This window comes from Tauraco erythrolophus, chromosome 4 (genome assembly GCF_009769465.1).
Source record: "Tauraco erythrolophus isolate bTauEry1 chromosome 4, bTauEry1.pri, whole genome shotgun sequence".
Classification (NCBI taxonomy): domain Eukaryota; kingdom Metazoa; phylum Chordata; class Aves; order Musophagiformes; family Musophagidae; genus Tauraco; species Tauraco erythrolophus.
Window position 1 is genome coordinate 81,179,343 of NC_141468.1, and position 23,071 is coordinate 81,202,413.

Genomic DNA, 23,071 nt, shown 5'->3' on the forward strand with positions numbered 1-23,071 from the left:
CAGGTATGCTAAAAGCTTCAGTTCTTGGAGGGCCTAGTGTAAGCTTTTTTCCATTCCTACTTTTCCCAATTGAGAAGTACTTAAAGTTATGACTGTCCTCTGAAATTGGTTACTTAAAGTGCATCGACATTGGTTTATTTGCTCAGTCCTACCTTCTGCGCTGTGTAATGAAGTTAAGTGCTATGAAGTCTTTTTCTTTCCACACCTAACCCAGCCAGAGCTGTAGGACACCACTGGCAGCTAGCTGAACTGTGGCCATTCTACACCACGGGTCACAGTCTCTCCTCAGCAATCTCTGTGAAGAAAATCTTCAGCCACAGAACTTTTCTGCCTCCTGTGTCAGCAGGGAGAATATTTAATTGTATGTGAAGTAGAAATACATACCTGTTGACTTCCTTTGAACATCGGTGTTCCAGAAGCAAGTAACTGTGCTGCAGGAGTGGTAAAGACCCAAGAGCAACTGCTGATTTAAACATTGCTTAGGCACACACGAAGCTGAATGCTAGATTAGATTTTGGTTTTTGTTTTTTTTTTAAGATCTTAGCAGCCAACGATCAGTAAGGTAAGTTCAAACTCATTAGAAACGAAGTTCTGGTAGGCTTCACTTTGAATTCCCCCTCCCCCCCCCAATATTCAGATGTGTACCAACTTAAATATAAAACAAAAGCTTAGTTTTTCACCCATTGTTAAACTGAAACCTTTGCTAAAAGTGGAATTAATTCATTTAAGTTTACAGTCATTCTCTTAAAAAATAGAGTGATTTTCTGGGAGAAGTCTCAGTATGTACTGCCAACTTCGTGTTTAGTGGAGTACAACAAACTGTTCCCAGTCTGACCCTAAATATACAACAACTTCCAAGTAGCAACTGTATAACAAAACCAAAAGCCAGTATGGAACAACCTATGTTCATGGATGGCACTATGGAATATAGAGGACATTAAGGAATAACTTAAGCTGTTGGGCTTTATCACCTAGGCAGTAAATCATGCCTACCAACTAAAAAAAGAAGGAACTTGATTGAAGCAAGCCTGCATGTACCCATATTAAAGTGCATCTTATGTAACTAAACATACAGCCAGGGAGCTAGTTATAACTGAAAAATAGCTTAACCCCCCCATTTGCAACTTAATAGTAGGTATTAGCTGACAAGAAAATACATTTATTTCAGAAATGAACTTATAAGGGGAGGAGGGAAACAGAAAAAAAAAATTATAAAGCAGCCATCTTGCAGTGTATTTGCAGACCACACTCCCAATAGCGAGAGCTCTGAGTGCCCTGTTCCCATAAAGGTGTCCCATGTTAATCAGAGGCAGCTCAACGGATGGTACCGTTAACTGGGACTGGAGTCTTGAAACCTGTGGCAAGTGCTCACAGGTCTGAGCAGCAGACAGGTGCTAGGGGGACGTAACACACTGCATGACTGCCTTGTAAACGTTCACCTGAGGAAGTGATTTTGGAAGCAAGGGCTTTCCTACCTTAGCAAATACACCACCCAAGGCAGCACTGTCACAGCACGGGTGGCTTACTGGTTGAGGTGAGGAACATGCACGGCAGGAAGCCATCAGGAAACATGGCAGGTGAATTATGCACAGTTGGGGGAAGAAGGGAGCTATGAAGCAGGTGCAGGATTTGACACATTTTATTTCAGAAAGTGAAGGCTACCTCCCATTCAAGTGCATGCAGTGCCATCTGAACAGCACTTGTTACAGCCCTGTTCTCATACGCTCATCTAACCTAGACGAAAACTCTTTTGCCAACGCTCATCCACTTGCTTTTGCTGCTGCACTTCTACACAGATTAATCTGATTTGCTGGTCAGTATTTTGACAAGAACAACACAAAATCCTAATAAGGAATTGCATTTATCCCTAATTTCTGCCAATCCTGAGGAAACAGTCTTATAAGACGTATTACTCAGTGTCAAAACTTTATACAAAATGGAAATGGGGGTTTGTTCAATCAAAATAATCTTCTATATCAATATCTGGATTCAGGAGATCTTCACCATAGGCTGAAAGATCCATTTGATTTAAAATCAAGTTTTCAAAGGTTTCTTCCAAGTCCGTTTCACCAATCAGCACAGCTCCCATCATTCGGCCGTTCTGCATCACCACTTTAACATACTCTTGCCCCTTGGTACATCTCAGCATCAGTTCGTGGTCTAAACCCAAGCCTTGAGCATTGTATTTTCCTAAAACCACAACCTAACAGGAGAAAGAAAAAAGCACTCATAAGATCATTTCAGTGGCTTTTAGTATTTCTGCTGATAACAGTTCTAAGCTTCAAAAAAAATGATGTAAATGGAAATATTTGACCCTAGGGAACCTCCCTCCTTCATTGGCTTTCAAACCCACAATAGAATTAAAAATCTGCACCTTGAAACATGATACACAAAAACCAATAACGTACCAGTAACCATGCTGAACTGTGTTGAATTTATCCATAAACAGAACCTTAATGAAATGGAATATATGCAGAGATGCAAAGTAGATCAGTTGTCATTCGTCAATTAAAATTTATAATATATCTGCAAAGATCTTTGCCCTCTTCAGTTTCAGCATTTGAAGTTAGTATGAATGGAGAAAATCCAAACCAAGATTAATTATTACTAGAGAATACTGTTTTGTCAACATTAAAGCATCTGCTCAGCGTTAGCAAGTAAATACAAGTAAGCAACATGGGTGTTCTCAGTGGTTTAAGACTAACAGACTGCATGCATTTTACCTTGTAATTGAAAAATTTTGTAACATGAGCAAAAAGTTCAAAGCTGAAATCCAGATCAATGGATTCCCCTAAAGTATCTGCTGCCATGCATTTTGCTGCATACCATCCCATCTGCCTAGCTTGAGTCCACAGTCTCATCTTAAAAAAAAAAAAAAAGAAAAAAGTAAACACACAGATACATGTCACTGTGCAATGACCAACACTGTCTCATCAATCCGTTCTACATAGTTCATGATACTCAGAAAGGCTGAACGGCCTTTCAGCCACAGAGAGAACATTATCTGTCGTCAACACACCCCGGATTATCTAGTTGTTCACTGGTTTCTGCTTCAAGGAAACTTTGTTTTCTCCCATCTGTGTAATAGTGTGTCATTTACTTTGTACATGAGTCTGCTGCTGAGCGCACAAACATGAGGTTTGATTTACCTGATGCCACACTGGACTAGGTTCCCACGCCGCCGTGCAGATATCTCCAGCTGCATATATGTCTGGCAGGGATGTGTGCATGTTTTTATCTACTTTAAGACCTCCATCTTCACCTACAGCAAACTGAAGTATTGGCACAGATCAACAATGAGAAAAATAATCATTTAAACTAAGTAACTCAACTTCCATGTTCAGCAGTCATCTCATTTGTTACTTTTAATGGCAGACTCCTAAAGAAATTTCAGTAAATCCACTATTCTGGTTAACCAAAACCATTTGAAGATTATAGGAATAAATACGAGAGGAACCCCGCAAGATGCTCTTCTGGATGCCATGTAGCAACAGAGAAAAAGGTCATGCAGTGTAAACAATTTCTGGCTATGCATTCTCCCATATAATCTGCCTACATTAGAAAAGACTGATAATCACAAGGGAAACGTATTCTTCAAACCTCACAATCTCAAGACTCCTTCGTCTTCAAGGGCAGAAAACAGATCCCACAAAGAGTTCCATAATGAAGTGTTTTTCACAACTGTCTATGTATCAGGTATTACTTCTCCATATTATAATGCAACCCTGCCCCCCCCTCCCAAATTCTTCCTGCACATTATCAAACCTTGAAGCCTTCAAATAAGCAAAGACAAAATTAGCCTACAAAAGCAGAATTTCCTAGCAATCTCTGCATTCTTTTCTCACCAAGTTTAAGAACAGACCAGTGTTGCGTTTTACAAGTGACCTTCACATAGCCTTGGAAACATCTCAAACTCTATGGATTAAACAAAAGCTTGGAACAGCATAACATACAGAATAAAATTATTTAACATGAGACTATCTAGAGTGGCAAGACACGAAGCATTACGCGTTATTTTTAGAACACAGCATAGATTTGAAAAATATTATTACTGATACCTAGGCTGGAAAGTAACAGAGCTTGCCAAATTTCAAATCACGCTGTGTACGTTACGGAGACACCTAGTCTGAAGAGTACGTTTTGTATTTTTGCCAAGGCCAGAAAATACCATTGCAAATGCCTAATTCCTAATCTAACTTTATAACACAGGCCTTGAAATATTTCATGGCTCAACATCAGATGTATGTTTTCATATTTTTTTCCTGCTTTATTCAGAGGATAGTGGTTTAGTTCCTTATCAGAAGGAACTGCAAAACACTAAATACCCTAACGTACTGGTTCTGGCTGAGATGGAGTTAAGTTTCTTCACAGTAGCTTGTATGGGCCTATGTTTTGGATTTGTGATGGTAACACAGGGATGTTTTCGTTGTTGCTGAGCAGCGCTTACACAGCACCAAGGCCCTTCTTGTTCCTCACACTGCCCAGCCAGCAGTGGGGCTGAGGGTGCACCAGAAGTTGGGAGGGGACCCAGCTGGGGCAGCTAACCCCAACAGACCAAAGGGGTACCCCAAGCCATACAATGTTGTGCTCTGCAGTAAAACCTGGGGGGAAGAAGGAGGAAGGGGGGATGTTCATCATTATGGTGCTTGTCTTTCCAAGTAACTGTTCCGTGCGATGGAGCCCTGCTTTCCTGAAAAAGGCTGAACATTTCCCTGCTGATGGAAGTAGGGAATGAATTCCTTGTTTTGCTTTGTGCGTGCAAAAGGCTTTTGCTTTCCTTAAAATGCCTTTATCTCAACCAATGAGTTTTCTCACCTTCACCCTTCCAACTCTCTTCCCCCATCCCGCTGCAGGGAATGAGCGAGTGGGGCTGTGTGGTGCTTAGCTGCCAGCTGGTGTTACACCAGACCCCTGACATGAAGACAGAACAATCTCAAGACCTGAAAACTCACACAGCAGCTATGAACTCCATAATCATCATGCACGTGTGGATGCTGATTCAAAGAGTGACTTCCCCTGAAGAATATGGGCACTTTTATAGCTCAAGTTTCCCAGATGAAGAATATTGGAAATAACTGCTTCCTTCCCAGGAGAAAACATTAAGATTTGCAAGATAAGAACATGGTGCAGAATTAACATAAAAATTATTCTAAACTTTTGCCACATTAACCAATTATATACATGTTTTTCTCTCTTTGTATAGCTTAATCTTGTGTATACTGTATATATACCGTGTATCAGTACATAGCGATACAATAATATAGCAATACAATAAGCCAAGAACACTAACAAAATTAATTCTTATCACAATAGGTATTTCCAATATCAATGTTATGGTTTGAAGTGGGGGGGGAGGTCCGGGTGGCAGAAGCTGCCCATCAGACGGACTCCCGTCCCCCTCGGGGCTTGAGCCAATCGGCGCCTCTGCGAATTGCCCTATTTACGTCGGACAAAGGAACCGGAAAGGTGTGCCGGTGCCCAGGAGCGAGGAGAAGGGAAAGGGGGGCAGGGCCCCCGCTCCCGGCCGGGCCCGCTCCGTCGAGGATGGCGGCGGCAGAGCCGCTTGGGGAACTCGGGGAGAGCCCCGCTGCCGGGGCGCCCACCGGGCCGAGTTCACCCAGACAGGACTGAAATCTAAGAGAAACGGCCACACAGATAAAAGGTCAGTGAAGATGGAACGGAACAACGTGTGCCGCGGCTGAGTCCCCTTGTGAGCGGCCCCTTATAACAGTCCTCGGTGGAGCAAGCAGAGACCCACTCGCAACCAGTGGATGACCCACGTCGGGAAGAGATGCCTGAGCCTGAGACTATTGTGAATCATGGGCACAGGTAGAGACACATTTACGCATTTTACGCATTTTACGCATTTTACGCACTTAAAGTCTGTACGGAGACGCATTTAAGGTCGACATGACGACCCACGCCGGAGCACATTTAAAGTTTGTTGATGACCCACGCCAGAGCGAGTGGCTGCAGCTCCTTAAAAGCCCAGGACTGGTAAAGCCCGCACTTGGGCAAATCCGATGGGGTAAGGATTTGCCCCCCAGCAGGCAGGATTCACGCCTTCGCCGTGAGTAGGGGATCCATTGGATCAAGGGACAATGGTGTAAGGACTCCTTTTCCTTTAAGAGAAGCGGCAGTAACAACTTGGAATGAACTGACCTGCACTCCCCCATTCCCTGCCCCCCTGCGCCGCTGGGGGGAGGAGGTAGAGCCGGAAAGAAGCAGCAAAGGGGGGGAGTGGTGGTGGTTTTAAGACCTGGCCTTGTTTTCTCGTTATTCTCTTAAGTAACCGGTTTTGTGTGCTTTTCTCTTTGTAGGTAGCTGTTAATAAATAGTTTTGCATTAAGAAAAAAGCCTCTTTTGCCCGGGACCGTGGTTGGTGGGTGCTCCTGTGTTCCTGTCTCGATCCTCAGCTCTTTTATTACATTTTTTCTCTCCTCTCCATTTTACTGGACTGGGAGAGCTGCGTGGGTTTGGTTGCCGGACTCAGCCTAACCCACGACAATCAACAATTTAACATTCAAAATCTTTAGCAGTGTTTCATGTCAGAAGCATAAACAAAAGCTTATTTCACCTTAAAAAGCTTAAACTTTTAAAAGAACTCAGTATACTTACATTATTGCCATCGAGAAATGGTTTAACATTTGGCACAACTCCAGTTGCACTGACAATGAAATCGCATCCATAAATTTTTCCATTAGTTAATTCCACATATACAGGCCACAGCACTAAAAAAGGGGAAAATTTTGCCCTGAGAATGTAACCAACAGAAGTTATTTTATTAATTATATCTTATTATAAGACATGATTTAAAAAGAAGAAAAAATAATCTTTTGAGATATCTAATTGATTAGGCAGGGAAAAAATTAAAATCTATAAAAAAAAGAAAATCTTACCCATGACATTTCTTACCTTTATTTAGGACTAGAAAAATGAGATTTTGGAGCTTAGCTCCAAGTCCTACTATTAACTTTCTCTGGAATTATTCCTAAATTGAAGCCCTCATTTGTAAGTGGGAAATACTGAGTTCCGCCACAGCTTCAGAGCCACGGGGTGTTCTCTGAAGTATGCAATTGCCAAGTATTTTTTTGCATATAAATTTACAGATGCACAGGAAATGCCTCAAAAACAAAAAGAACGTCAGAGATTTGACCTCCTAGAATCAACGCTGGAAACAACTGGCTATTAAAACAGTATTTTAAATATTAATTTTCATTCAGTGAAATTTAAAGATAGAATGAAACGAGTGATATTTTGTTCTACTTTCTTTCAAGACTTACTTCAGTTATGACACTAAATTTTTTTTTTCTGTTTTAACTCTACTATTAATATATGATTTTACTGGACTGTCACAAGGAGGGAATATTCTGCATACAGGATTTAGGTGACTTTGTAGAAAAAGTCTGACACATAACATTTTGCAATTTAATTGTAAATTTAACAAATTAAAAATGTAGCCCGTAAATCTAATTCCCAACTACTACAAATTGGTAGAGCTCCATTTAATATCTAGAAGTATAAGATTTGTTTTCCAAATCTGTAATCTGAAATAGCAAAGAATACCAAATGCTCCAGCACTGCTTTATCTTCAGTATGCTATCTCTAATCAGCACTGGCACCTACCCTCATCTGGTTCTACATTTTTCTCTTCCTTAGGAAAAGCCAAAGAAGTCCGTTGCAGTTGTATAAATTCTTGCTGTAAGTGTATTTTCTTTACTTCACATAGTATTTCAATATGTACTTTATGACAAAACTAAAGAAAGATTGACAAAATTATAAACATAATGATTAGAAATAACAATATTTTTAATGGTAAACAGACTGTCACCTAAATTTACATGTTACTAAACTGGAGGGAAAAAAAACAACCCAACCCAACCCAACATATATCCCATTCTAAAGCATGACATTAGATGAGTTCCCACAGTTTTGCCTTTTTTGGCACAGATCTCACCACAGCAAATGGTAATTTACCTGCTTTTTCAACAATTATCTGATGTTCCTTGGAATATGACAATTTTAGACTCTTCTGGCATGCCAGAAAACATATTCAAGTTCCCCTGAGTTTACAGGAAGAGAATACAGAACTATTCAGAACAGAAAAAAAGTAAATCTATCTTTTCTGTCTTTCAGGATTTCAAATCCTTCATTTTTCTATCACAAATTAAATTCTTGTAACAATAATAAGTTTATGTTCTAAATGCTGTAAAAAGAAAAAGGAAGTATAATCCTGTTCCGACAACCCATGTTTCAACCACTTACTCCTATTCTCAAGATAGAAGTTGGAAAGTTACCTGTTTCTCTAAACAGGCCTTGAATGGTTTTATTCTCCACTACACAAACACATTTCCACAGCCTTTGACAGCCAAAACACCACTGATTAATCTGCTGAATATCCTAAACATCCTTGAGTTGGTATTGTAAAGCCATTTCTGTATAATCAATGACTGACACCTTTGAAAGATCTTCTCTTAAATGTGTGCAAACAACTAACAGCTAAGAAATTAATAAATAAAAACCTGATAAACTATGAAATGTAAGGATTTTCACTTTATTTCAAATATCCAACTCGTCACAATGCTCAGGTCTACTACTGATTTCACATTTCATCTTCTGTGACAGGAGACTGATGTTCCCTGTACCTGTGTACAAATCCTACTGTCCTATTTTTCACATAAGAAAATGTACATATGGCAGCTAAAATTGGGACAATAGAGGTACCACTGCTTCTGGTTAAAGATAGGATTGTCCCCAGTCCTACAGAAATATGCAAACCAACATTTATGTTTCAATCTAAAGAGCTAAAACCATGCCTGTGGATCCGATTTGCCACCTTCTTCTTGAAGCAGAAAATGTCTTACTTGTGTTGAAATACTTTCCTATTTAATTCTGACAGAACAGGAGAATCAGTTCAAGCACATTTTATTTTTATTTTTCTAATAATCCGGAATGTGACATTTCATGTTCTGTCATCCTTCCCCACTTAAAGCAAGTTAAACAAATGTGTAAGCAGGATTATGACTACCTCTTTAGTCCCTTTAAGATGCAAGCCCTCATGCCAATCGGGGCCTAAGGCACTGCCCAGTTTGTCAGATGCTGCTATAGGTCTTTCTTTTTCCTCACTTCCTGAAGGAAAGACATGGAGAATATCATTTAGCATGCACACTTCATTGCCTGCAGAACTCAAAACAAGGATTCTCAATTATAAGAAATATGATCTGGTTGGCAAAAGGGAAAACAAATATGTGTAATGTCCCAAAACCCATTAATTTGCAGACAAATCAGGCTCCAAAACAATATTTTTAACACCTTTCAACTTCATGCCTTTCATTATTTCACTCACCTCCGAAACAACCATGCTGCTGTTAGATGCCTGCACGGAGACTGACCCTCAAAAACCACCCGGGTTCTGGAGACCCATGGTAGACTTAGTTCCTTAATATCATCGCTAATATTTAAATTGATGCCCACCTGCTAGCAAATGGGCGCTGTCCCCTCCATCGCAAGCAAGTGCAAATTCTAACGTACCATGATACAGCTGAAGAACCTTGGGTGCCATTTTGTGACGTTTAGGCTGACTGTTTTACAATTTATTCTTTCAACCTGAAGTCTAGAACTGCACTCTTCTTTTTGTTATGATTTTGGTCATATGTATGTTTATGTAATGTTTCTTCGTGCAGTTCTAGCTAACTGTTGTTATTAAGACTGCAGTTTCACTGCATCTGTAATAATGTCCTGTGAGGTTTCATCTGGTCCTCCAATAGCTTATTACAGGAGAGCTCCTTCCTACATAATGCTGACATTATTCAGAAAAACATTAACAATTCCAGAAAATAGAACAGGTTCTTCAGCGGATGGAATACAGGAGATGAAATGTAAACTTGGTGCAGATATAAAAATAAGCACATTTTTATTTTTTAGGGAACTATTACATGCTGTTGTGTGTCTACATTAATTGTGGATGGGGTTTTAGATGGCTTTTTTTTTTTTGAAGAAGGAAATGCCAGTGATGATAACAGTAAACCTTATTTATGGCCTGTTAAATTACCTGATATTAGGACTATTGTTAATATTAAATGCTGCTGCTGCAGTGTTAGGAGACTGAAACACTGTACCTTCCGTTGTATACTTGGTTCTTTTACATCCAATTGGAGTCTCTCGTTTTTCAGCAGTTAGCTTTGGAATGAGAAACTCAGCTGCTCCTGCATCAAAAAAAGTGTTCCCAATGGCTTTGTCTTTGATAGCCCAGATTACTTCGCAGCCTTGAATTTCATACCTGTGGACATTTGAACAATGATAAAGCAACACACTACCCAAAAAGGATCCGACTCCTAGCAATACAATTACAAGGGTGCCAAGTTTCATTCCAGAAGCTAGAAATAAGGGATCCAAGACTTTTAAACCTATCAAATCTACTTCTGCTTCTAAATATTTACATAAGGAACACATAACAAAAATCTCTTTGAGCTGACAGGTCATACTTTCTCACCAGCACCACCTCAACTGAACCAGAGTAGAGGGGTGACGGGAAGCAGATCAAATTTGTAATAATAGAACTTAGTATTTCCTGCTCCCCACAATGAGAAAAATGTGCATTTTTGTCAGACTGCCCACTGCTAAGAACAGGCATTTAGACCTTGTTTGTACTATCTGGAACATGAACTGGCAGAGACAAGCAGAGGACAATTTAGCGAAAGTGAAAAATTGGTTCCCTGCAACATAAAACAAGCCCATGTGATTGTGTAATACAGGTGGTTCTGCAATCTAGCAGACTGCAGGGCCACATGGTTCAATATCTTACCTGTGACAAAGGCTACGTCAGACACTTGAAAAACTTTATCAACTCAAATTAGGATGGGTGCAAGATAACCTTCCTCTCTATTCTGTCTCCAGAAGTCAGACAAGTTTTATAACTAAAACACTGCTCTTCATAGTCTTAACAGAAATCTCTGTTGGTGCCAAATCACAAAAACACCGAATATACTTGATAACTATGTGCCAAAGCTGCTTCTGAAGCTTGCTGAATTTTATGTGACAGTAAGAGCCACTATACTGTGAAAAAAATATTTTAATTAATTTTGCTACTAAATGCTTTAAGAGCTACAATTTTATGTCAACCTTCTCCCAAACTCATGCACACCAGATTTAACATCAAATTGTTAAAGACTTTATTTACATATTTATCTTTAAAACTTACATCATTTACTTACACTAATTCAAGTGCAATCCCACCATTTCCTACCACTACTATTCTCTCAGCTTGAGCCAAATTCTTCTGAAAAGCCTGCATTAAGAAAGAAAAAGTCAATTAAACCTTAGACCATATGTTCCCCCACACTGACCAATTATATCCTTTTCCGTATTTTCTTGCTCTTTATCTTTTTATTCTGACTTTCTCAGACTACTACACACATTTACTTATGCCAAGATCTGTTACAGAAACTACTGAAACCTGTGCAGTTCTATCACATTAACGGATAAAGTTATCAATACAGGCCTTGCAAGTCTCAAATTGAGACAGAAGAAGTTAAATAATTACATTTAAGCCAATTTGACAGAGCCCTTAATAGAATCTATGAGATTTTTCTCTGTCCTAGAGACCATTAGCATCGTGGTATCTATTAGTCCAGTTTTATCATACCTTACATAACTTTCACAGTGATTTGCATAACATTAAAAAGGCAAAGATACAGATATTTAGGAATTTAAAAATTCCTGATCAGAAACCAAGAATTTAAAAAATAATTTGTAGCAAATCTGAGAACCAATTTTATTTGCACAAAAAAACTTTAAGATGGAAACAAGTCTCCAAATCACATCTTAGTGGTGAGAGAAATTTAAAAGAAAAAAAAAATAAGGCCCAGAGAGTATTTTTTAGATCATAATACAACCACTTCAAGTATTTTCTTTCAAACAAATCAAGAATCATGACTATCAGACCAACTATTGCAATTACACGAAAATCTTGTTCATCCATGCTTCCAGTTTCCCTGACTAATTGTGTCAGGGAACTGTAGAAGACCATGAAAACTTTGCAGTCCTTTAATCCCTTCAAAGAGGGATCCTGAAATTGTATCAGAGAATGTATTGAGAATGCAACCAATCACCATTAAAAAAAACGCCAAACAAACCAGAAACAAGTATTTTCAGCCTCATTCTAAATTCAGCATCGGTTTTGACCAATGCTAGCCCAGTCTACTGTCTCCCACAGTGGCCAACAGTGGATGCACAGGGAAGACCATCAGAAGACGACAAGCGATGATACTATCCTGGAACACCCCCATAGGCTGCAGACACCACTGGTGCCACTCAAATGGCATCTTTCTCTTCAATTTAGACAAGATAAATTTATCAAGGGCTGTCTTTCTTTGTGTGCTTTTTCTTCCCTCTTCTTCTTTTTTCCTTTTTTAAACTCAGGTAAAGTTTTATTATCCAAAACTATCGACAACAATTTCATAGTTTCACTTCAGTTTGCTTGTATCTCCTTTTTTATTCTCAACATCAAACTTCATTCGATGAATTATAGTTCTTATGTCATGGAGAAGCAGCGTTCACTTTCACTCTGCCTCCTCTAATTCTTAAGACCTACAGCAGTGAAACCTCACTTTCTAATTCTAAGCTGAAGTTTTAGTCTATTAAGTCACTCTTCATATGAAAACTTTTCCACATCTTTGACTATAACTGTAGTTCTTTTCTGTACAATCAGGAGAGGCTACAGTAGAACAGGGAAAAAATGTCCTTCAGTAGCTTTTCACTGTACGAAGTAGCCCTTCGTCCCCTGCACCAGATACACCTTCTCAGGGAAGTTTCTACTGGTGCCTACTTCCTGTCTATATAATTTCAGATCGGCTTCTGCCTGGAGGGTAAAAGAGCATCACTTATTCTAGATTACCATGTTAGAAATACTGTCTATGAGCTATCTATAAACCCACTAAATTTAGTGACTATTTATTTATGTAATGGCATTTTAAGGCTATTTCTCTGCTACTGTTTCTATCTATGGACATATAATAACAAACATCATCTTATATTTCTCCATTCCACTCTGCAATCATTTTTAGTATTTTGCATCAGAAGCAGGATCATATTATACACTTATAGGTTCAAAACACATTTACCTGTGCACTGTCAGTATCGCGGATTCCTAATACATATGGGTTTCCTTCAAAAATTAATTTTGGTTTTGCCCCAGCACACAGGCAAAGTTTTTCATACATATATTCTTTCCCATCTTCAGTGAAAATTTTCTGTTAAAAATTAAAAGAAAAGAAAAAACAATTGGAGACACCTAAGAGAATATCAGCTTTTTTTTTTTCCTTAATGTCATGGCAATGACAGGTATGTCATGGCAACAGCAGATATTAAAAGCTGTAACTGGCTTTTTAAAGAATAAGCCTTCATACTCTCATTGATTGTGTATCACTTATTTGCATTACACTCACTACAGACTTACAAGCCTTACTGACAATACAATGACAATATTGACTTACTGACAATATAATGTCATATACTTATAATGTATATGACATTATATTACAGATAAAATGGTAAGTGTACATGGTGCACTCAAAGAAAGATGAAACACAAAGACTACCACGTGGTGGCACTCTGTACTCACCATCTGTGCTAAAAGAATCGGTTTTCTATGTGACAATGTCATTCCACTCCAGTAACAGATGTAGACCTTTGCACTATGATGTATTAGCAATTAAGAATCTCATTCAAAACACTTCAGCAATGATAGACCTATGTTAACTGAACTGGGCACTGGCTAAAGCACAGTTTAGAAAGACTGCAAATTCTGTTCTTTGCTAAAGAAAAAGGGTAGGCACTAAACAAGCTACAACGTTCTGCAACAAGCAATACTTAAATTTTAACATTCTATGACCTTATTTGTTGCTTTCCAAACTAGAACCTAAATAATTTACAGTGGTTTTGCACAAAGACAGCTTTTACTTTCAGATAACAGAGGCAAAAGATCCTTCAAATCCATATGCATGAAATATTTACAGTGGTTTTGCACAAAGACAGCTTTTACTTTCAGATAACAGAGGCAAAAGATCCTTCAAATCCATATGCATGAAATATTCATGCTCACAGAGACATACCTAAACTAAAACAACATTATAATAGTGATACAAGAATATCATTAGATTCATAATATTAGCAGAATTATAATTGAACTGGAATCATATCTCTGTGACTTAAAATGAGCAAAACCAGTTTTGGATCTGAATGTGAGTTTCTGATAATGGCTGAAGTGAAAAATAACACGTCAAGTTGACACAGACACTAACAAGGATCAGTATGTGCTGTACATTGCTCATATTTGCAACATATTTCCTGCTAAAAGAGAAAGAAGAAAAGGTGGAAATGTTGGTTCTTGCAAGATTTTTTTTTAATCATAAAGTTGTTAATATTTTGGTCTCTGTAGCAACAAGCAGTAATTCAGGAATCAGACAGGTATCCAATCAGGGGGGGTTACAGAAATTTTCTGACCCTTATATTGATATACAGTATTGGTTTCATCGACTGGTTCCCCCTGCTATTCTAATCAGGTATTCAGTGCAATATCTATAAGGTGTCAAAGACTTAAATCTAAAAGATACAGTTTCTTAACGAACAAGTAATTTTTGATCTACAATTACATCACCTTTATACACTTCTACTGGAACAACAGTGTAAGTGATTAGCGAAATTAAAGTTAGGAAGTACTTTCTTGTCATTCTGGCAACTTTAAACTTTAATAACCAGAATGTTCTTCAACGGAATTGCATACCCAAAACATTCACCTGTTTCTTAGATTTTTTTTAAATAATTTGAAAAACCACATAATAGTAAAAGAGAAAACATCAGCTTACATGTTCATCACTTTTCAATTGTTTAACTCCAGACTGTATAACTTTAATATTGGGATATCGTTTTTTCTAACAGAGAACTTGGTTGCTCTTCTACATCAAATTCTTCAAGTGTTTTGGAAACCTGCAGGAAGAAGGGATGTGTTTAAAAATATGAATAATTTATTAATCTCTTTTTCTAAAGCTTGTAACAAAATGTTACGTTCATTTCCAGTAAAGAAGTCACAACACAAAGCCCATATTGTCTCAAAACATGTTATCTTACTGCTAAAAGTTCCATTTTATGTACGGAATCTTTTCATGCCTATTCTTGGTAAAGAGTCATAGCAGCACAGATTATTTTGATTCTAAAGCTAGAGATTAAGGAAAAATGGAGAACCCTGATGGCTGCTCTAACTGCTGTAATGTTCTGTTCCATATATAGACTATATTATTAGAGCTGGCAACTCTGCTTTTTAACTTACCTGATGCAACGTTAAGACTCTGTTTTTGTTTGTTATAACTTTGATAAAATAACTCAATCATGTTCCCCCAGGCAAACATCTTCCTCTCCTCAGTGTTTTGGAAAAAAATATTTGGTCAAAATAGCTTAGAGAATTATGGAAACACACTTTTGTCTGGAATAAATATTTTTATTCTATTTAAAAAAAAAATCTGGTGAAATTTTCTTGAAAAACCTCTTGTTGCAGGTAGTAGGCCCTTATGTCCCAAAAAGTGCTTGCAGCTGTTCAGCTTGTAAGCAGGATATGCAAGACAAGTGTTTAGGCAAAACAGACTCAAGATCATCTCAAAGCAGTTACTCAGTTAGCATCTCATCCGTAGTCACTATCTGGTATTTCAGAGATTGACGGGGAGGAAAAAAAAAAAACAACAAAACAACAACAACAAAAAAGAGGTAAACCAGAACTTGGAAAATATTCAAGTAAGTTATATTGCTTTTGGGTTTCTTCCAGAAGGGAGCAGCTGCATAAGAATCTCCAGGCCTTCTATTTATAGAATATTCAAAGAGTCTGGAACACAGATAGGAACCACAAGCCACACCATGGCTTGCAATTCAGAAAGAAATTAAGATGATCATGTCCAAAACTCAGATGCTGCTGCCTTCAAATAGTGTTTAGCTTTCCTTTACTCTTCAGATACTGAAACTTCTGCCGATGTGAATTACAGACTTTACATCTCTGCAACGTGTAAATGTCTTTTCTGGACACTCATGACCCTACTGTCAGCACTCTCAAACTCAGAATTTGAGATAGTCTTTAGTTGGGTGTTACTCTACCAGTCTCACACAGAGCTCTCAGTCTGTCAGCTGTGTTCTCAGAATTCCATTAGCGCCAGACAAAAAAAACAGCGCGAAAGGAAGAGATGCTGATAGCCAATTATAGCCACTAAATGCAAAGAACTGCTCTTCAATCTCTCTATGCTTTATTTTCTCCCTGTTAGTGATTTGATTCAAGCATTCATACACCAAGAAAATCATGTTAAAATCAGGCTGTCAGATAAACTGTAAAGTGGTCTTTACTTGTCATGAGATACGCCTCACCTGTTAGATACCATGTTTCAGAAAGAGAATCTTGAATATAAATGCCAGATGGAAGCCCAGCTCTAGGTGTCTTAACTTTTCCTGAGAGGTTAACCCTACTGGCTGGCAGCTTTGCATCTTCAGTTCTGTGCAATCCAGACTTTAACTCGTTCTGTGCCCTATGGTAGAGTTTAAAGTTCCTTCAGAGTGGTAAAAAGAACAGTGCTTTCCAAGATCTGAGTACATCTGCGAAACTAGCTTAATGAACCTACTAGCCAGAAACCTGAACTCTTTTTTTCTTTTTCAGACCAGCAGGAAAGAAGTCATTGAATCACCAGCTGTTGGAGATGTGGATAAAGCTGAAAGCAATTTCAGAGAAGGCTATCTCTTGTTACTTGTCAGAAGTCTGGTTTTGCCCAAAATTCAAATACACTACTGTATGAGAACCACTAGCAAGACTGTTTCTTAAGTAATTTATTCCAAAGATACCATTTCAGTGCTTAAAGCTAATCATACCCATTAACAAAGTGAAATAAAGCTTCAGTAACTTAGAAAATACTTCAACCACGTCAAGTACCTCATTTAATCTTTGCTGGAATGTTGTGAATATATTCCCTAATTACTAATGATTATGAATCACTATAAAATATCTCATCAGTCCTATGAATACTTACCACTGCAGTCACACTAATGTGAAAACAAGTTCAAAATCATAAGCGTTTTCAGGATTAGGTTCTAAATTACCTGTACACATACCAACTTCTGAAGAGGTCTTACCATGAGAAAAAATAAGTCTCTCTCTCTTACCTGTTTGAAATTTGTTACAGCTTTTATAACTGGAGAAGCTGTCATTAAAAAAATGTCTTCTGATGGGAATTCCACAGCCAGCTTGTAAAGAAACAGAAATCATGGTAAGTGAATACAGTCATCAATACATTTTGACTTTAAGACAATAAAATTATTGATGAAAAGTAATGTATGTTACTACATTACTTTAGTCTTGCAGAATCCTATTGGATAAACATGACTTCAAGATTATGGAAGGGTAATGACTGAAATGAACAGAATTTGGAGACCTAAGACTTTAATTCGTTCACACACAAATATATCTTCATGAATTGCAGCCATGGTCTAAATGACTACTCAAAAGACTATTCTCACAGTATTCTAAAGGCCAACTGTAGGAACAGACTACAATCATGTGATTTCTGGAGACACCCACTTGCTGGACGTACATTTTTCTAACTGCATAGCAGTGACTAATTCAGATTTCATTTTGACAGAGGAAATGCCGATTCCTATTGGCTATTTTAAATGTTATTTCATAAACTGATAAATGGATTATTATCTTTAGAGTGCTACTAAGCAATACAAGACTTTTACAGGCCCCAAGCGAAAGTGAAGAATTCCAACCTTAAATGTGCATTGCTCTGCCACAGAAACTAAATCACCTCTGTCAAGTACAAACCACTGATCTCTGAGATGCAGATAAAAGCCAGGGTTCCTTGTCACCAGTGTTCTACAGATGAGCAGAACCATTGTACAAGTCACCAAGAAGCAAATTTAATGTTGTAAACAAGCAACTGAGTTATAAAGAGTCCAGCATGTACTGCTGTACCTCTGACAGGAGCAATCTAACATAATCTGAAGGTGAAAGTGGTGAAACCTTGTGGCCATTTTAAGGGAGATTCACACGGTCACACCAGAGGCAAATACAAATTAATTTAACAAGGCTATGTAAAACTTCATGTAATCCACACTTTATAGCATGCATCCCTAACATGCATTTCACACACACTGTAGCTGTATGCTTTGTATTGACAGACAGTGGGAAGAAAGGCTGACATGTATCCCACTGTGCTGCTGCAGTCGCTCCCAGCCTCAGAAAAACAACAGAATGCCATGGAAAGCACATGATCATGTTCAGTGTCTTTGTTAATGACAGACAGGGGGACTGAGTGCAGCCTCAGCAAGTTTACAGATAATACCAAGCTGAGTGGTGCAGTAAGGTCAGTTAGAAGGAAGGGATGCCAATCAGAGAGACCTTGACAGGCTTGAAGTTCGTGAAGTTCAACAAGGCCCAGTGCAAACTCCTGCACCTGAGTTGCAGCAATCAACAGTATCAGTACAGACTGGTGGACGAATGGATTGCGAGCAACCCTGTGGAGAAGGACTTGGGGATACTGGTTCATGAAATATAAGGTAAAGGCTGTCAACATGCACTTGCAGCCCAGAAAGCCAACTGTATCCTGGGCTACATAAAAAGAAGTGTGGCCAGCAAACTGAGGGACCCCACCTGGAGTACTGCATCCAGCTCCGGGGATCCCAGCACAAGACAGCCAACCTGTTCAAGCAGGTCCAAAGTAGAACCACAGTCAATGGTCAGAGGACTGGAGCACCTTTCCTATGAAGAGAGGCTGAGAGAGTTGGGGTTGTTCAGCCTGGAGAAGAGAAGGCTCCGGGGAGACCTTCTCACAGCCTTCCAGTACCTAAAGGGGCCTACAAGAAAGCTGGAGAGGGACGTTTTGCAAAGGCGTGCAGTTAGAGGACAAGGGGGAATGGATTTAAACTGAAAGAGGGGAGATTGAGAGTAAATTTAAGAAAGAAATTCTTCACTCTGAAGGTGGTGAGGCACTGGAACAGGTTGCCCAGGGAAGTTGTGGATGCCTCATCCCTGGAAGTGTTCAAGGTCAGGCTGGATGGAACTTTTGAGTAACCTGATCTAGGGAAAGATGTCCCTGCCCACGGCAGGAGGGTTGGAACTAGATGATCTTTAAAGGCCCCTGCCAACCCAAACCATTCTGTGATCCTATGTAATAATCACCAGAGGTACACTGTAAACCAAAGTTTAAAATTGACATCGTGTGTTCTGCATCACTTACTTCCCTCTTTTAAGATTTAATAGTTGTTTGGAACTTTCATTCAGTATTATTAAGGTTATTGTATTTTTTACCTTTTCAAATACTAAATCAGAAATCTGCCAAATAGAACATTAAGTTTATCAATAAATAGGGAAATGTATGTCATCACAATCCAGAAAAGAAATAAGCATGGAAGGCAGAAATTATGTAAGATGTGAAACATTTTGTGACAGAGAAAATAAATCTAACTCAAGCTTTAAGGAAAATTCAGCTTTTAAGACATTTTGTCAGAATATTTCAAATGTACTCAAAAGTAACTAACGCTATGTGAATTTTTGAGACAGACTTCATGCAATGATTGCTCTCAGATAGCTGCCTGAGAAGTCTGAACTACAAGATATATAATGCATACCCAAAATGCAGTATGATGGATAAGTTCTTTATTGTCACTATGTTCCACAGAATTGTACTTGCTCAAAACCAGGACTAAGAAAAATTGTGTTCGATTTTCCTCCTTTATTTAAAGCATGCCCCCAGCTATGGATGTACAACACAAAAATCCTTCTAAAAGACACAGTGCTGCTTTTAACAGACCTGGTGAATTAAAACGTATGCTAGAAGACTACTACAACTGTCCTTCCTGCAGTACTAAGAGACGAAAAAAAGAAACAAGTGTCTGTCATCACATAACAGTCTCATTTGGGTTTTCCAGGAAAAAAAATAATGGTGAGGGAAAGGAAAGAGAATAAGAAAAGAGGTGTGAATTAGAGCAACAAGCAGTGCTCTCTATGAGCTTTGGAAGAAAACAAAGTCCAAACTCTGCGGCACTAACACAGCAGAAAGGATTTTCAAGAAAAGAGTAAAATTTAGTCCCTTTTATAGCAATCTTAAAGACTACAGACATCCAATATATATTGGAAATAACTGTATTGTGAAACAGGATTATAGCAATTAGATACAATTCTAGATTATTTCCAGGAAAACATAAAAGTCTCTGGGAATATTAAATATTAACCCAAATCTTATTCTTGCAGGCACATAAGGATACACAAGAGCTTTAATTACGTGAATAGTTTAATCAACTTTTAAGGCATTACTCATATTAATACAGCATTCAAGTACCAGAGCCCACATGCTACATTAACCACGAATAAAAGGAAAAAAAAAAACCTCAAAACTAATAAATGGTAGAAATGAAACAATTCCATAAAGATGGAAAACAGTATCAATATTTTTGCAATTTAGTCTGCATGTGGTTTATACAAGGTCAGAAATGCAATAATATCACTTCATCCTCAGAAAACAGATGCATCTGAATCAGTGTCTTTATATTGCTTTGTATTTTTCACAGATAAAAATATCCTTCACTGAACTAACATCCACATCATTTTATTCCACATTATAGGTACAAAATGACCTCCATTACACTTACTTAAAAAAACCCACAAACCTTGAAATCAAAAAAATGAACAAATTTATTTATAGAGTTTGAGCTCATAGAAGGCTGAAGAGACTGGACAATCTCCACAGGTGTAGAGCCCTAAACACGGATGCAATATAAACAGAGCAATATTTTTATAAAAAGGAGCACATTATAGCAGCATTCACCTTAGCTGCAGTACAGTCCTTTATGGGTATGAGGAGTAACGAATGCGGTGCTCCTTCAAGTTTCTGATCTCTTGACACACAGAATCCCACCTTTCTGAAGTTACAAAGTTTCAATCCTCTTTTTATGAGGCGGTCATAAGCCCTTATGTGCAGACAATTTATCCTCTTGAGAAATATTTCTAAACAGATAAATATTGTTATATCACAATATTGTTTTCCTGGGGCTGGGTTTGTTTCATTTACCCTTTTTTTTTTTAAGAAGGACAAAATACCTGTAGAAAATTGTGCTACATAATCTAATGAACTGTTTCCACAGAAGTTCGCAGGTTGACCCTGAGCGCCCTGACGCCTCTCAGCCAAACCCGCCGCCCGAGCGGCCCCTCCAGCCGCGCCGGCCGTCCCACCCGGGGCGCACACGCCGCAGCCAGGGCCCGCAGCCCTCACCACCCGCCTGCAGGCTCTAACGCGCGGGTTACGGTAACGCCACGGGGCCGCAGAGCTCCCTCCGGGCGTCCCAGGGCAGAGCCCCGGCCTCACCGGCGGAAACGCGCCCCCGCCCCTGCTGCAGCCGAGAGCGGGGAAGGCCGCGGCCCCCGGGGCCAACATGGCGCTCCCGCGCGGGAGGGGAGGTGTCTCCGGCGGCTGAGGGGACGCGCGCATGCGCGAGGCAGCGCCAGGGCCCGCGGCCCTTACCTTCTCCGCGCAGGTAACCCCTGCGATCCCTCCGCCCACCACAGCGAACCGGCTCCGCGCAACGCCGCGGGCAGCCGCCATTCTCCCGCCTGCTCCCGAGCGAGCGGGCGACGAAGGAAAAAAAAAAAAAAAAAAAATCGCCACTCGCTCACGGGGGCACTTTCTCACCGCCGCGCCCGAAGGCGGCGGCGACGCTCCGCCTACGGTGCGCGGAGCGCCCAAACTTCCTCCGTTGGCGGCGCGCCCCTCCCACGGGGCCGGGGCGGGGGCGTGCGCGGCAGCCCGTGCTCACCCGCCTTGAAAACCTGCTGGCAATAGGCTTTTCCGCTGAGTGTTTGTGTTTAAATTTGGAGTTTACTTTCTCCCCTTGCCGGAGCGAGGACTTCGCAGCCCTGAACGCCGGAGGATTTTGATGGACTTTGTCCAAGGACCAAAGAGAGCGAATAGCAAATAGTTACCATAAACATTAAAGAAAAAAAAACCCAAAACACATTCAGGCCTTTTTTCATTCCTTAACTGGAAATCAGGAAAAAGAAACATGGAAATGTGAGAGACTGTGTTTTCCCGAAGCCTCCCCCCATCCCATCAGTTTTGGACACAATACTAAAAGTATAATTTAGGCCTGGGTGAGAAGATGAACATGGAGCTGATGTTTCTGAGATGCTCCTCTCCCCACCTATAACCTTCCTTTCACAAAGCGTAACCGTATGGAAGCACCTGGTGCTTCCCTGCGTGGCGTTTGTTGCTGCTCAGTGAGGACATGGCCAGCGGTGCCCGGCTTCGGTGTGGTGAAGCCTCAGTTTTCTCTCTGGTCACCACAGCAAATGACTTTGCTGTTTTCCTTCTTTGTTTTTGAGACCCGGATAAGAAGTGTGGTACTGTAACATGAGAAGTGTGTCAAACTAAGGAAATAGATTGACATGCGATAAACTACCAAGCAACGCCTATAGTCTGACACGAGCTGCTTAAAATGAGTCGCAGCTTTTGCAGTCTAGTTTACCTTGGCGTTTTCAGGATATTAGTAAATATGATTCTCATTCTAACACTGACCTTCAAGGCTTTTTTTCCTCTTGGAGGAAAGGATAAGCTATAAAAGATAAAACTACTAATTATGTGCACCACAGAAAATGATGCTATTTTATGGCCAATGCCAGTTCAGACATTCCTGTAGCTATCGGGCATCAATCATAGTTTTCAAAAGTCACTTCCTGATGGCAGTCACGTATAAATACTTTCATTTTGTCTTTTGTTTTAAGAAGTAACTTTTTTTTCCTAGCACTGAAGGTAATTTCACAGTCCAGGCAATTGCTGGCCATTTTGATCATAAACTAAATTCTGTTCTCTGAACACATCCTATTCCAGTGTAAATTACCTGAGTAAATGACCTGACCTAAATGGTGCAAGAAATTGGACAGACTTGCATCAAGTACAAGAACACCTTCCAAGGATTTTATTCTGCAGTATATGATAAATGATGGGAGAAATTCTTATTTTACTTAGCATGTTTGCTTGTGAGAACTAGGAAAAGT

At 39.5% G+C, this 23,071-nt stretch overlaps 1 protein-coding gene across 1 annotated transcript; it reads right to left on the reverse strand.

Annotated features, from left to right (window-relative positions):
• Nucleotides 1–1,623: 1,623 nt before the first annotated feature.
• PYROXD1 (pyridine nucleotide-disulphide oxidoreductase domain 1) lies at nucleotides 1,624–21,697 on the reverse strand. Its single transcript, XM_009989076.2, is given in 13 exon segments — nucleotides 1,624–2,203; nucleotides 2,724–2,861; nucleotides 3,150–3,272; nucleotides 6,619–6,731; nucleotides 7,627–7,756; nucleotides 9,029–9,129; nucleotides 10,119–10,279; nucleotides 11,214–11,287; nucleotides 13,122–13,250; nucleotides 14,865–14,927; nucleotides 14,929–14,985; nucleotides 17,188–17,268; nucleotides 21,543–21,697. Coding segments are annotated over 13 exon segments (1,500 nt in total). The 5' UTR covers nucleotides 21,624–21,697; the 3' UTR covers nucleotides 1,624–1,954.
• Between the last annotated feature and the right edge of the window lie 1,374 nt (nucleotides 21,698–23,071).